The sequence below is a fragment of the Peromyscus leucopus genome, chromosome 20, assembly GCF_004664715.2.
Source record: "Peromyscus leucopus breed LL Stock chromosome 20, UCI_PerLeu_2.1, whole genome shotgun sequence".
NCBI lineage: Eukaryota > Metazoa > Chordata > Mammalia > Rodentia > Cricetidae > Peromyscus > Peromyscus leucopus.
Window position 1 is genome coordinate 18,087,868 of NC_051080.1, and position 16,285 is coordinate 18,104,152.

At 47.9% G+C, this 16,285-nt stretch overlaps 1 protein-coding gene across 1 annotated transcript in view; it reads right to left on the bottom strand.

Annotated features, from left to right (window-relative positions):
* The window catches only part of Tbc1d22a (TBC1 domain family member 22A), a 304,315-nt gene that overhangs the window by 189,652 nt on the left and 98,378 nt on the right, over window positions 1–16,285 (bottom strand). Inside the window, exons 6-8 of the mRNA XM_028878158.2 lie at window positions 16,157–16,285; window positions 14,042–14,104; window positions 6,960–7,074 (exon numbers count right to left, since the gene is read on the bottom strand). Coding sequence (XP_028733991.1) covers window positions 6,960–7,074; window positions 14,042–14,104; window positions 16,157–16,285 — 307 coding nt within the window. The remainder of the gene's footprint in view (window positions 1–6,959; window positions 7,075–14,041; window positions 14,105–16,156) is intronic.

Consider the following 16,285-nt stretch of genomic DNA (forward strand, 5'->3'; position numbering starts at 1 on the left):
GCCCTCTTTGGAGTGGCTCATCTTACTGAGTTATATTCTGTACACAGCAGATTCCAGACTTTCAGCATTCTTATAATGTTTGTGGTTTCATTCTTGAGGGTATTGTTTACAACACAAAAGCTTTCATTTCAGGAAGCTTCTTTTTATGCTTTTGTCTCTTTTGCTTCTGGTGTAGTCTAACCCAGGTCATGATGGCTGACTTCATAAACCTTTTTTTTTTTCCAAGCCAGGATCTCATTATGTAGTGGAGGCTGGCCTTGAACTCAGAAATCTGCCTGATGTGCATTAAAGATGTGCACCCCCATGCCTGGCTTCTCGTGAACTCTTAGACTTAGGTCTGTGATTCACATAATGCTGTCATGTGAGAGGCTTTACTCCTTTGCAGGATGATATCTAGCTGTCCCATTATGGCCATTCCTTCTAGGACTCATTTGTAAAATGGTTTTCCTCCAAAGGGTTAGGTTCCATTGGGTTTTGTCAATATCTTTTTCTATGCTAAATGACATAATCACTTGGTTTTCGTCTTTAGTCTGTAGACAAAGGATAATATATTGATTTTCATACATTGAAGCGTTATTGCCGTCATGGAATAAACTCTACTTCTCACAATACAGAATCCCTTCATCCACTTTGCTACACCTGGCTGCTAACATTTGTTAAGAAATCCCAGTGTGTCGTTCTCTTCCTGCAGGGTCTCCCATCTGGTTCTGCTCATGGGGCAACAATGGCCCCGCATGATCAACGTAGAAGTGTTCCTCCCTCTTCTGTTGGAAAAACTTTGTGGCGCAGTCACATTAACTCTTTATCACACATATGGTCTGGGCATCGTGGGACTGTTTTAGATATTACTAATTCAATCTCATCTATGTATAAGATATAGGTGTGTATTATACCTATAAACATGTGGGGGAGAGGGGAAGAAACTAATTTCCAGGAATTGGCTCATGAGACTGGAGAAGAGCAAATCTGAAATCTGCAGGTATGTAGGGCAGACCGAAAAGCTAGCAACTCAATTACAGGCTACACACTTAAGGAATCCCTGCTTCCTCTGGGCACCATGCTCTCTGGCCACAGCCAGAGACTATGAGGAGTGACTATGAGACAAGTGGCTAGGAGGAGGCACACTTACTTATACATTGGGGGTTGTCTGCTCTACTCAAAGGCAACTGATTTAAATGTCACTCACAAATTCTCGTCTGCAGCCACACACACACTGGTGTCTGACCATCAGCCTGGCTATGTGGAGTCAGTCAGCGCAGCTTGGGAAACAGTGCCTTCTGTGGAATTCCTCCATTCTGCACTTACTCGGCGGGTTATTCATGAAATCCCCTTGTGCTCTCCATTTCTGAAAAGAACAGTGCCAGCTGCTTGAGTGTCTCCCTCTCTTCCTTTCCTGCCTTTCTCAAACCTGCTCAGCTTGACTGAAGCTGCGAGGACTTCCTCTGCTCTGCTCTACATATTTCCGCTCTGTTATGCACAGCCCTCCCCCTCGTCTGTTTGTTCTTGCTTTTCTTTGTTCTTCTGGTGTCAGTGATCAGTGCGTTAACAGCTTAAGAGCACTTCTTAGTTCAGTCAGTTCACCTCTGGGTCTCTGCTGCATATAACCCGGCTGCACCCGCGGGTTCCATGTTTCAAGTTCCCCTTCTTCATCTCACGGCCTTTCTGAGTTCTAAAGTTTCCAGTCTTCTCAGATGGTCACTAATTTCTGCTCTGATGCTATTGTCTAGAACACAGCATGCCTGATTTGCATGAGGCTCTCTTAGTGTCAGCACCCAGCTAGCAAGGAGCAAGCGCCCTATGCTCTGGGAATGAGCATGTCCTTTGTGCCGCTGGGCACAGTGACCAGCAGATTGGCTGAGAAGTGGATGGTTCTCACTGGTCCTCCACCTTCCAGATCCTCACTGGTCTTCTGCTGAGTTTTCCTACCCATTATCAGAACCACCATATTACCAATTTTTAAATATTTCTTTTCAAATGTTGGATGACTTTGTAAATACTTGAATAGCGAAGGGAAAACACTCCTGACACACGCACACACAACACTGTGGCTACCATGTACAACAGTGCACTGACAAGGCCTAGGAAAGCTCCACGCCTCCCAGAGACGTCTCCTGGCCCACGTGGCCACACTGACTGAATTTGTTTGCCAATCTGTCAGCAGAAGTCCATTGCTCAGGCACTTTGTAAATGTTCGTACAACTGTAGGCACTGGGATTCTGCGAGACAGGAGACCTGTATCAGTCACACTCCAGCCCACTCACCCCCTGTCTCCACTTCCTGCTAGATGACAGCTGCCACAGAAACTGCACTGTACACAGACACTCTGTATCACGCCTCTGAGGGCTTGGAAACAGCCTGTGGACGGCAGCAGCGATTCCCCACTGAGGGAATTGCTGGACAGATGAGTTTAGCTGCTGTAGAGGCTCACATCACACAGGAGAAAGACACAGAGAGGTAAGGCGGAAGGCCCACACGAAAGCACACACTGCGAAAACTGACTCTGAATGAGAAGGCTGAAGCAGCAGAGTCATCCTCTCACTGTCCCTCAAAGCCCAGCGTCTGTGGCAATGCAAACTGGAGGGGAATCCATGCTTGGAACCCAGCTGGTGTCCAGTCCTCTGGTGGGGACGTGTCTCCTGTGCCAGCCACACTGGTGACAGCCCGCTGGCGGCACTTGCTTCAACCATGCTCAGAAGCATCCTCTCCAGAAAGCAGTGCTGAGAGCAAGCTGTACTTCTGACGTTCTGCCTTACACGGGAAACCCGGAAATAAATATTCTTAATGCTCACAGGAAAATGCATTGTTTGTTCCAGTCCCCTGCCATGTTTGCTTTCAGGAGTAATTTATGAGAGGATGACATACAGAATCAAATCAGCCTGAGATTAAAGCTCCTGAGCGAGAATCCACGGCGAGATATTCTTCATCGTGCGCAACAGTCATCGCCATTCTTCCCGTGCAGCCAACCAACATTCAATTACCCTAAGGTATCAGCCCAAAGTGCCTGGTCAAAATTGTTTCTAAATTGAAATAGCAGAGGTGCGTGGGGGGAATGCAGCTTTGTTGTTGTTGTTGTTTCTAGGCTCAAAATATTTATTTAAGCTAAAATACATACTCTGCTGAAAATGTGTGATCCAAGGTGATGGAATAATGTTTCTTAATTTTAAGCCAAATTTAACATTCTTGGACAGAATATGATAGTGGCTGTTTTAAAAGTACAGGATTTACTTAAAAATTATACAAGGAGGGGGGCTTTAAAAAATCCAATACCAGCAGAATGAGTTCATGAATTACACGACATTACCTCACCGAACAGCACACGCAGGAGGCAGGAATGAGCCTCCTCAGGAAGATGTCTCAATACAATATAGGGAGCATATGCTACATTCGTGCAGAAAAGGCACTGAGAACTGCAAATACAGGTGTGCGGCAGAGGATTCGGAGGGAGCACCAAAGTCACTGCCACCCTCAAGTGACCGTGGACTGCACAACCACCCTCCTCCCGTCTGCTCACCTTTACTGCATCCCAGGAACTGGAGGGACCCTTCAGCCACCTGGAGGAGAGAAGCCCCGAAGAGTGGCCCACCAATGGGAAGGTCGGGTGTTCCCACCTACCCTTTCCCCCTTAGCTCTACTTCCCCAAATGGCAACACTCTCTTATGAGGGTTTTAAAGCCCTCCCTGGCTCTTAACTGCACGGCAGAGAAACACCTTAGAGATGCAATCCAGATGGGCTTGCCAAACTCCTAGTCTGCACAGTGTGACACACTCAAAAGAGTCCTGAGTTCCAAGAAAAGGCGGACACCCAGGAGGGCTCGTATAAACGGAGTCATAGCAGGCAAAGGGTTCACCTGCTTGCCTGCGTGCCTCCCACTTGGGCCCACTCTCCATGACTGTGACCTCTTCCCTTAGCTGTAGTGATATTGAAGATGATGCAGACCCTTTCCCATCCTTCCCTCAGACCTGCCCTCCTCAGGGCTGGTCCAGAGCAGTGATTGCCTGCTCCTGTCAAAACTCCTGAGACATGCAGCCCATGCAGATGCCTTTCCTCAGAGCCTGCAGGAGTATCAGCTGTAGACAGGTGTGCAAGTCTGGGTCATCCTCACTCTGACAACAACAGTTCAGGACGTTCTCTGTGAGAACAGTCCATCTCTCTAAAGTTCTCCAATACACTGCTGTGGTCACCGATTCATCTTTCATGGGCCCAGAGTTTCTTCTCCACACTGGGCTATTTCTCTGCATCCTGTAACTTTAAAAAAAAATTATCTCTGTATAGCCCTGGCTATCCCGAAACTCGCTCTATAGACCAGACTGGCCTTGAACTTAAGAGATCTGCCTGTCTCTGCCTCCCAAGTACTGGGATTAAAGGCATGTACCACCACTGTCTCCCTTTAAAAAATTTTTTAACTTGTTTATTTAGTGTGTGTATGTAAGTTCATGTGTGTGTGTGTTCGTGTGTATCTATAGCTAGAGTTTTACGTTGGGCGCCAGATATTGATGTATCCAACCGTCTTATTAAATACGAAACACAAAAACAATGTAAAAGAGAAAGCCGAGAGGTCAGAGCTCAGAGCTAAAATCTCACCCTTCCTCCTGCTGTCCCAGCTTCGCGAAAAAGAGACCTACTTCCTGTCGGTTCGTTTTTTTATAGTATGTTGTTCTGCCTTCTCATTGGTTGTAAACCCAAACACATGACTGCCTCGTCACTGTCTGAATGTACAGCCCCTTAGGTCTTAAAGGCATATGTCTCCAATGCTGACTATATCCCTGAACACACAGAGATCTTATGGGATTAAAGGCGTGTGCCACCACCGCCACACTCTTGCTATGGCTCTAATAGCTCTGACCCTGAACACACAGATATCTATGGGATTAAAGGCGTGTGCCACCACCGCCACACTCTTGCTATGGCTCTAATAGCTCTGACCCCCGGACAACTTTATTTATTAACATACAATCAGAATAATAATTCAGTACAATTAGATTACCACCACATGTATCTATACATGTGTGTGTTCAAGTGTGTGCATGTGTGCACGTGTGCGTAAGTGCATGTATATGTTCAAGTGTGTGTGTTCAACTATGTGGGGAAGGGCTTGCAAGAGCATCTCTGAGCCCAGTTCAGGACCAACTCACAGAGCACAGTCCCTACCTCCTCCAATCATTGTTTCTCCTAGACAATTAACACCACGGTCTTGGCCATTCCCCCTGTCTGCTAATAATCAGGAAATGCATTAGAATTGCTTGGGTCTTACAACATAAGTCAGTGGTAAACAGTTCAAACACATTATTTCCCACATTAATCAAATGGTCTATTTAGCCTGGACCATCAATCCTCTAAGCATTGTGACTGAATTTCTCCATTAACTGAGGGCCACAGACAAAGGTCCGACCACTCCAGGACCATCAGGAGCACCCTGCTACGTCTCAGATGGGGAGTAAGAGGACAGAGATGCTACGGAGTAAGCAGTGGCTCTCCCTAGTTGCTTAGCAATGACCTTTGCTATAATCAGTTCACTGACTGGATGTAACCTTGAGTGATCCCATCTCTCCAGATAAACACAAAAGCAGACTGAGGGCTGAAATGCTCCAGTCTATAGGCACACAAAAACAAGCCAGTGCCAGAAAAAGAGTGGTCTCATGAGAACAGTGTCAATTTTAAATGCCAATACTCAACCTGAAGAATGACCCCTCCTATGTACTTAATGTGTTTTCACAAATGAATCAGAAAGTATACACATTACTAATCAGACTTTTTATAAACTCAGAACTGCTCAGAGCAGGTGATAGGATTTTACAGTTTGCTACTCTAATGTAAATGAAAGAAAAGGACAGATGAGCAGGCTAGAGGACTCAGTGGGCAAAGAGGCTGGTTGCCAAGATTGACAATCTGAGTCCAATCTCCAGTATGCACATGGGGGAAGGAGAGAAATGACTTCCACAAATTGCCCTCTGACTCCACAGGCATGTTGGGACATGTACCTACTTACCTACCTACCTACCTACACACACACACACACACACACACACACACACACACACACACACACACACTAAACTTTAAATTTTTTTAAAGATACAGGACTCAGAGTAATGGTGCACATTACTACCCCTTACACAGCTAATCAGCTTGCATGTAATTCATCTTCTCACAAAGCGATGCTACGGATGTCAGAATTAGAAAAGGCTGAAAAGTCAACAGAAGCATGCCTGGTTCACAATTTATACACAAAACACTGACTACTCTATCACATTAACCTTACCCATTAAAACGAAGCCCTGAAAGCCAGTGAGCTCAGGGCCACTAGGAAAAACCAAATTTCCAAATAGGCTCATTTCTCCCCATATACTATTTTAAAGTGGGATATCGTCAGTTGTGAGCATATCTGTAGTGGTTGAGGGTGGGTTTCGTGGTGTTTGTTAAAGCTGGCCTCAAGGATAAGACTGCCCCTCTGCACAATTGTGATGGCTATCCTTGGTTGTCAACTTGACTGCTGTCTAGGCCACTCCTTCTGCTGGCAGCCTAAAAAAGGACATGGAAGAAGGAAGCTTTTGCTCTTTGCCTGCTCGCTCTAATTCTTGCTAGGAAGTCCATTCCTTCACTGGCCTACTTCTTCAGGATTCCACCACATATTGAAGACCAGCTGAGACATCCAGCCTTGGGGACTGAACAACTACTGGATTCTTGGACCTTCCATTGGTAGACAGCCATTGTTGGACTAGCTAGACCACAGCCTATAAATAATTCTAATAAATCCCCAGATCGATAGACAAACAGACAGACTGATTGAGTCTATAAGATCTGTCCCTCTAAAGAGCCCTGACTAACACAACTGTCATTCATTAGTACTGTGATGCTGAGAGGTGATTTTCAGCACTGGTGTAACTATGCAGTGAGCACAGCAGATCCACTGAAGATCACACTGGGTGTCCAGGAGGCACAGCGTTGTGGTGTGCGCCTACCTATGTACTCGCAAATGAAGACCACGAAGAACGGAGTGACCAGGTCGTTTATCCCCTGAACGTATCCACTGGCAGGGTGTCGGATAGCCCATATAAACAAGATCCTTTCGAAAATCTGAAAGAAAATGGAATTGGCAGTAAAGCAAGAAATGAACACAGTAAAAATTTAAAATGTACCCACGTTTCTACTTAAAATATATGCCATCAATATTTCTCACTGTTTCCAATACTAAGTCACAAAACAGACAGTTATCAATTCCAGTTTCTTTGCGAAAGTCAGTCCAATGACCGTAACTTTCTATTGGTTCACAGGCACCATAGTGTTTCCCGAACCCTGGGTTCAGCTCTTCCCCACCACTAACACTAGCTTCTCTGCTCCCTGGAGACCAGCAGGTCACAGGGATGCAGAGTAGACCAGGGCCTGGTAAACAATGGCTCCTTCCTTAGAGAGAGGTGGGTGGGTGGGCAGGTAACTGGGAAGAGGGAGAAGGGGAAGGAGCAAGGGAGGGAAGGAGGGGTGTAGCACGCGTGCATGCAGCCCTTCCTCATGCACATGTACATGCATCTATGTCCCCACAAGGTCATAGATTTCCTAATTCCCTAGAAAGTTATCCCCATCCAAGAAGACACATGCAGACCCCCAGTTTCCTGAGCCATGAATGTAAGAATTACCCTAGCTTCCTTCTTCCTCAGGACACTCACCTTCAATTGACCCTTCCTCTTCGCCATCTTTCATCTCACTCACCCTTCTCCATCTTTGCTCTTGAGATTAATCTTATCAAGGTACAACAGAACCACACCACCCCAGGCCACCCACACATATGTATGCACACCCACACCAATGGCTTAAAGACCTTCCATTGATGCATAAGCGTAGTGCCCAAGTCTCCCCAGTCTCTGGCCCTGCCCCAAGGGCCTCTTCTAACCAGCATCCATATTGTGTACCCTCCGCAGAGCCCAGCAGGTTACCACCTCAGTTCCCACAGCCCTAAGGGCCTCTCCTTGCTTCTGACTAAACTAATTACTGGTATTTGAGACCAACTCAAGCACTACTTTCTACACTGTTTGCTCCCTGCCCACCTTCTCCATGGCTGCTCCCTGCCCATCTTCTCCATGGCTGCTCCCTGTTCATCTTCTCTATGGCTGCTCCCTGTTCACCTTCTCTATGGCTGCTCCCTGTTCATCTTCTCCATGGCTGCTCCCTGCTCACCTTCTCCATGGCTGCTCCCTATTCATCTTCTCTATGGCTGCTCCCTGTTCATCTTCTCCATGGCTGCTCCCTGCCCACCTTCTCCATGGCTGCTCCCTGTTCACCTTCTCCATGGCTGCTCCCTATTCATCTTCTCTATGGCTGCTCCCTGCCCACCTTCTCTATGGCTGCTCCCTGCCCACCTTCTCTATGGAAGAACCAGTCACTTCCTACTTATGACTCTCTGGTGTCCCCTCCTTCCCACTGTCATTCACTGGTGGCTCCTGCTTAGTTTTGGGTTCCCGAGTCAGTCAGGGCTAGGTCTTACTACTCTGCCCAGACCTCACACAGGCAAGCAGTACAGTAGAGGCAGTGAAAACATGCTCACATGAATAAAGGTGTTCCAGAACCTCTAACCACACCAAATCTTGAAGAACCAGATGTTTGCACACTCTCGGAAGTTAGGCCCTTCCTACATCACCCGCACCTTATATATGATTGGGCTTGGTGGTCTAGAGCCCCAAAGCACTTCTACCCCAGGATTTACAGAGAAGAGGCCTAGAGCCCAGACAAGCACAGTCTGTGATTCCAAGCCACGGAGCCTAAAATCCAGCCCCACTCCCACACCAGTACACCATCCCCTGCTGCTCAAGTGACTAACAAGCAAGCACCACCTGCAGCACAGCAGGCGCAGCTCGATGTTTGCTGAGTGAGTGGCACGCTCCTGCATATAGATTCCTATACATTTCCATCAGTCCACAGTTTCCTAGAGAGAAATGAATATTTAAACCAGTTCAGAGGCTGGCCACAGCTCGCTAACAGAGCACTTGCCTAGCATGTGTGAGGGCCCTGCATGCAATCACAAGCCCCACCAAACAATTAAAAGGAAGTAAAAACACACTCAGAGGCTGGACACACAGCTCAGGCACAAAGTGCCACTCTGCAGTACAAGGATCCCAAGGACACATGTCAAAGGTCTGGGGTGGCTGTAATTCCCATCTCAGGGGCAGAGACAGGTAAATCTCTGAAGCTCACTGTCCAGCCTGCCTCGCCAAATCTAAGAGCTTCAAGGTTAGTGAGACATACTGAATCAAAAATATAAAAGTGGGGGCAACCAAGGAAAGACAATTAATGCTGACCTGGAACACATGCATGCACAATCCACACTAACAAATCCAGAGTACACACACACACACACACACACACACACACACACACACACACACACACACACTGAACCTCATCACGGGTCCTCAGTGCACAGGGGACTGTCACAGCCACCCAGGCAAACAGGACAGAGGCTGTGTCTTGGCCTCAAACACACCATTAAAGGCCTGAGAAGGTTGGGGACAAAGACCTGGGCTGGCCTGGGCTCTAAGACTTAGGTTCCAAGCACCAGTCTCCGTCAGTGGGACTCGAGGGAGACTCGGAATCGCCCACGAGTCCAGCACCTTCCTGGAGGAACACAAGGCACTAGTAGCAGGGAGTGTGTGTTGAGGACAGCTGAGCCCAGTTTGCGGTCAGGAGGCCAGGGCCCTCCAGCTACTCAACAGAGAAGCAGCAGTGTTCCTGAGGGAGTCTCAAAGCAGGCTTCTGCCAGCTGCCCCTAACACAGCACCCCTTGCCATTGCTATACCTGAAAGAACAGGCTGCACTCCTCAGAAAAATCCAGAAATAGTCCAGTGTATTTTGAGCAAAGGAAAAGCTCTCAGTCAGCTCAACTGTCTACACTGAATTCTCCTGGACCTCTTGATGATCTCAACGTCCTACCTTTGGTCCCAGAACCTCGTGCACAGGTCCAGGCAGCTGCAGAACAAGCTAAGGCTGACTTCTAGTCAGTGGGCAGTGGTGGAACTGCAAAACCAGTCCTGACTCCAAACTCACTAATATTTATTGAAACTTTTTTGTCACATCATCTGAAAGTGTTCTGGGGAGTGGGAGGTCATTCTTCATGGAGACACAGCCCACAAGTCCGTGAAAAATTTTTCGAGCAATTGGAGCAGAAGGGTGGAAGCAATGTGCTCACTTGGATAGAATTGTCGGTGGAGCCAGGGTCAACTCAGCAAAGAGCATATGCAAGGAGATCACATGGGGCACGCAGGATGGTAACTCATGAGGCGCTGCGGAGAAGCACTCATGATCCACCAAAGGGCATAATGCCGAGACCCTTGGTCCACGGATGCACCTACTGCAAACATCCTGGTCTGAGAGGCCCTCCCTCATCAAGTAAAGTGACAAGGAGCACAACAGATGTGGGAGACACTTCAGCCTCAGCACTGCTAGGCTGTGAGACGCCCAGTGTCGCTGTCCATTGCTCTAAATGCAGCATGCCCACATGCCAGAGGAAACCCAATGAGAAGGATCAGGGCACAGTGAGAAGGAGGGAGAGGCTTCTCCCTGGAAGGCCTGCAGCCGAGGACAGAGTAACAGTCAGGTGGTTCTCACTCGGCAATTCAACTCGGCTCATGGTGATGAGGCTAAGTCCCTGCCTTATCCTTACGGGGCGTGGGGTGGGGACTCTGCAGCATAGCTATGACAAGAGGGGGACAGGTGGCTGCGGCCAGGGCCTCAAAGTCCCTTCAGCCACCTGGCAAGCACAGGTGTCCTATCAACAGGGGCTAGAGAGCAGGGAAGAGCACATGCCCCAGGTCCCCACCCCCACCCAAACCACACCTAGGCACATGGGAACCAGGATCTGGATCTAGGCAGACTGCCACCTCTACTTCTGAAACATTCTAAGTCTGACAGAAGAGGCTAATACTCCATCAGTACCTGCATTCAAAAAACGTCCCTTCTTTTCCTAGTCACAGGAAGCTCCTATATCCACTCACAGTTGGGGGTCAAAAATTTGGTTTCACGACCTGTGTGGTTCACTATTCTGTGTCTGTTCAGATATAACAAGCAGCAACCTGGGAGCAGCACCTGACTTCTGAACCTCAGGCTGCTCTAAGAAGCCAAGGGCAGAAAACAGGACAGATGTGGAGGAAAGGCCACTGGGCAGATATTGAACTTGCCAATATCTGCACTTGAATATGGATCTTCAACCAACACACAGGACTGGCCACAATAGCCAAGTGTCACGGGTCATGTTAAGATGGAGTTCATTCAACAAAATGGGCAGGGACTAAAAGTGAAAGGTGGCTAAAAATTGATAAATTTTTCTTTCAAATAACAATATTAGAGTACAAAAAAAAAAAAAAAGCCTGATTTCAGGAAACATCCCAGAGCCCCATCAAGCTGCCATGTTAGATTCTGTACTCAGGACCCTGATTCACTGTCCATCTTCCGTCTAGCGCAGTAACTCCATCTCTGGGTTACAAGCTGAACCACATTGCCAACTCATATGACTTCAAAGGGATGTGCCTGCTCTTCCTACCTGTGTCTTATCTGAATTCCCTGCCAGTGGGATGCAAATTTGAGCCAGAGCACCAGGCAGCTGCTTGGACTCTGAGGGTAAAGCCCAGTACACAGTGGCAGCCAACCATCTGACAAACAACTAGCTCCGAAGACACTAATCAACTTCCAGCTCATGAAGCCACCATGTCAATAGACTGGCTGTCACCGTGGATCTAGCCCGGCTTCCAAGGTGCTGGAAATCCAACTGGCGCCTGCAGACTAGCCAGCACAAGCCCCCACCTTTCAACGTTTTTCCTCAAGCCCCTGCTCCTCATGTCATATCCCCCCCAACACAATCGTATTCAAATTATCCACAGTCGCCCTCAGCAGCCTGGATAGTCTGCCCTCCTCCCCCAGAGATTCGCCTATCCTACAGGTTGCACAGCCCCTGCTCAGCCCTGCCAGCTGCTAAATACACAGGGGCTGAGCAAACCCACAGACAGGGAGCTGCTCAAAAGCAAGAGGGCCGAGGCCTGACCACAAAGCAATGGAGGACTCTGGACCACAGCTGAGACCAGAGGCCACAGGGCGGGCTCTGTGAGCAGTGTGCCAAGTTGTAGGGTTAAAAAAGAAAAAAAAAAAAAAAAAAAAAAGCACACAAAGACAAACCAAGGTCTATTTTCCATTTTTAAAGAAAAACTTAAGTAAAGAAGAGGTCATAATGCATCAGCCTTGTTTCCAGACTCTCTAAGCACACCACTGAGAAGGGCAATCACAGAGAAGTGCCTCAGAGCGGCCGCTCCTGTGGAAACTCATTTTCCCCTTTTGTGCTCCACAATCTACAGGCACTTTTACTTCAGCAATGCTGGAATTTTTTAGTAGCTTTACTGCACAGGCAAGAGATGTCCACGTTTCAAAATGCATTTACTTGGGGAAAATAAAGACGAAAAACAAAGTATTTCAGATAGTAAGTCTACTTTAAAGAGATACCACTTACTTTAGTGACAAAAATATAAAGGTTAGGAATAAATCTAATAAAACAGATACAAGACCTTTCATAAAGATTTCCCCTGGTCTGGTGGCCCAGACCTACAGTCCCAGATACTTGGTGGGATGAGACCAAGGGGATCTGGAGTTCAGGGTGTATGCAAGCTACAGAGTGAATTCAAGGCTACCCTGGGCAACTCAGACAGACCTAGTCTCAAAATAACAAGTACAAAGAGGGCCAAATTCCTTTCACAAATCAGACAATTAAAAAAAAAAAAAAAAAACCCACCTGGCAACGTGATTCTGAAAATGACTTGAATGAGTAAAGAGTAAGATAAGCCAGTCAACTGGGAAGAGGAAGGAGGAAGCACTAAGGTCCTCGTGGAGACCTGCAAATGTGGCACAGATAGAACACGGGAAGTGACAAGGCCAAGTTCCTGCACAGCCCCCACTGACTGGCTACCTGGAGATGCTGCTGTCAGCTACAAACTAAATACATGGTGGGGAAAGAAAAACTTTCAGATGAGAAGGTGAGAGAAGACTTACAAGACGGATGTTGAGGGAAAAGATTTCTTAAAGTAAGCATCCCATAATAACTGAAGTGGGCATCACATTCAACTCAGCAAGGCTAAGCACATCCCATCAAATAATTCAATCAGAATCCCAGGTGTAGAAAGATCACAAACTTCTTTTGTTAATGGGTGAAAAGAAGAAAGGGGTGGTCCAGATAGTAAGCAGCATTTCCCAGAACAGGAACACAGAAGACGCCTGGCTCTATATGCAGAGATGCTCTTTAGCCACCAGCAGCCAAGGAAAGTGAAGCCAGGAGCAAGGTAAGAATATCCACCAGACCTACAGAGCTCACGAACCTGGCCATGTTCCAAGAACTGCCATAGAGTGGGAAATCCAGGCTTCTAGGCTCCAGGTAAAGCATCAGCTGCAGACCCCTCCAGGAAGCATGCTGTTATCGTGAAAGCCTCAGAGAACTTCTCACAGGGGTACACCCTCATAAATGGACAGGAGAATTCTAGCAACACTGTCCCAACAGCACTACATTAGGAAGTGCCCAGACACTCATCCTGACCGCTACACAAGGAGAAGAAATCACAAGCTGCAAAGACTGAATTGTACAAAGACTGGCACACTCAGCTCAAGGCACAACAGTAACACCACACTGCTTCCTTAGCAGTGAAGTCACAAATAAAAGTCTGAAATCACCTCTTTTATTGGGGGGAGGGGAGACAGAGATGGAGCTGGAGTAGCAGAACCGTGAGCGTGGAGAAATAGCTTCTGTGCTACCAGCTTCAAGCTCACAGAGGTCAGCATTGGAGGAGTTCTAACTCCTAAATTCATGGACATAGTTTCTATTATAAATACTCATATACATATTACATACATTCTTTTGTATCAATGTTACACAAGAAAAATGTTTTGAGAACAATCAGTGATTCCCATGGCCACTAATTATGGACTTCAGGGGCTCCCGGGTCAGGCCCCTCGAGTGCAGTGAGCAGCAGTCACACCCAGAGACAGACATCAGCAGAGACTCCCCGGCCAGCGCGCCTCTTACCTCCGTCACCTTGGGCTGAAGAATCAGTGCTTCAGGGCTCATTCGAGGGATGTCGATGTGGATCTGCAGATGCAGGAGAGACATGTTTATCTTACAGGATGAGGGCAGTCTTTGAGGACACGTGAGCTTTGCCCCTACCCTGCTCTGAGACAATTGTCACTAGGCTCCTCCATAGGAGGCACCAAGAAGCACATTCCAGCTGAGCAAGGCTCAACTGTCCTCAGGTGACAGGCATACCTGATCCTCCGCAGTCCAGCAGAGCTTGCTGCATGGTCAGGAAGGGGTGGGCCCTCAACTCCTCAGAAATATGAGCCAGTGCAATCAGTGAACACTGACTTTCAGTCCAACACCGAGCATGATTCAAGGACGCTGACAGTGTCTAGGGTTTCAGCTGTGACAAGGCCATCTGGAACATAGGCCATATTTCCCTCTACTTCACAATGTCCATGAGGAATCTAGGACACTAAAGGAAGCATTTCAAGCCTCTGCTGGTGTCAGCAGGTTCTTGCCTGAGCACTACCTGACATGAGAGTCTTGACAACGTTTGCCAGCACCACAGTAGGGACCTCCTGTGGGTGGGGCTCAAGAGGTGACCCAGCAGGAGAATTCTGAGCACAGCTGGCATCACAGGCTGGCTCTACATCCCAGGAGTGCATGCTATTCCAGCAGCACTAGCAGCACTCTGGGGCTCCAGAGCATCAGCCTGCACAGACTGAGAGGAGACTGAGCACTTTTTAACCCAGAGGTTAAACAGTTTCTCTCCATCCTTGTCCATATGCAAAGAAGCAGTTACTATATAGTAAATGGGGTTACCACTTCACTCTGACACTAGTTGGCCTGTGGCCAAGAGTAAGTCATTAGGTTCAGCCTCCTCACCTACAAAAGGCCTGCTCTCTGTGTCCTTCAAAGGGTTCCTAGTGACGGTCAGAGTCTGAGTCCTCAGCACAAGGGAACAAGGTAAGATAAACTCGCAAATCGAATACACACAGAGCACACACAAGGGAAGTCCATGCGCAGACTGCTGAGGGACATCCACACAGACCAGCAAGGTCAAGCAAGGTCAGAGAACTCAGGAGGGCCACATGCAGGAGCCCACGCATGGGTGAGGGACAAGGGTGCCAAGGTTCACTGGCAAGGCATCCTAGAGAGCCACACTCAGGGCACTGCTCCCTTCAGTGACAGTCCTGTGGAGAGATGCACTGTGTGCTGGACTCATGGGAGATGAAAAGCAGGCCTGACCTGCCTCTATGCCCACTACCAGCAAGGATCAACCTACACAAGGGCCACAGGCAATGTATTTCTTATGCAGACAGGACACCACATATATCATACCCCATATCCTGCCCCTCCCTGGCCTGCCTCATCAATCACAGGCCTGGGAAAATAGGAGAAAGGCTCCAAGTGTTAGCAGGACTAACCTACAGTTAGTCAAACCATGCAAATGTTATCTCGCACTAGCTCCATGGGGTCTGGACATAAACTTTCAGGGGAACAATAAATATATGATAATCAAATGCAGGAAGGCAAGAGTTCGGAGCACAGACCAAGACACTGCCCTACAGAAGCAGGCTATAGAGTGCCAGCCACAAACAAAGGGACCACCCTCCATAAGCATGATCCAGAATGCCAGGCACAGGCCAAGGTGTCACCCCCTAGAAACAGGCTGTAGAGTGCCAGGCACAGGCCAAGATGCCACCCTCCAGAAACAGGCTGTAGGGTGCCAGGGAAAGACCAAGGTGCTACTCCCAGAAGTAGGCTAGAGAGTGCCAGGCACAGGCCAAGGTGCCACCCCCAGAAGTCGGCTCAAGAGTGCTAGGCACAGGTTGAGGTGCCACATGCCAACCATCACCCAGGGCAGATGCAGGTCATCACTCACAGATTTCGATATCTATTTTGTAACCTGACTCAAGCCTCATGCTTTACCTCTGACAAAGAACTCAAACAAGCCAGATGTTGCTGGTAGCAAACTGCTATTAATTGCTTTCAAATGTTTACTGTTAGAAAATATAAATCTGCAAGTCTATCAGGTTCCTGATAGCTGAAACATCCCCTAGAAACCAGCTCCAAATCCCAGTAGTGAGTGATACGTGGAAAAGGGTAAGACCCCACACACACCTGACGATATGTGTCCTGGTGAACTTCATCATTCCTTGAGTTGTAATAATGCTCAATGAAAGCAAAGTATTCCTTCTGCTTTCTCTGCAGTGTGGCTGGTCTGCGGTCAACGTTGGCGGGAAGGTAACC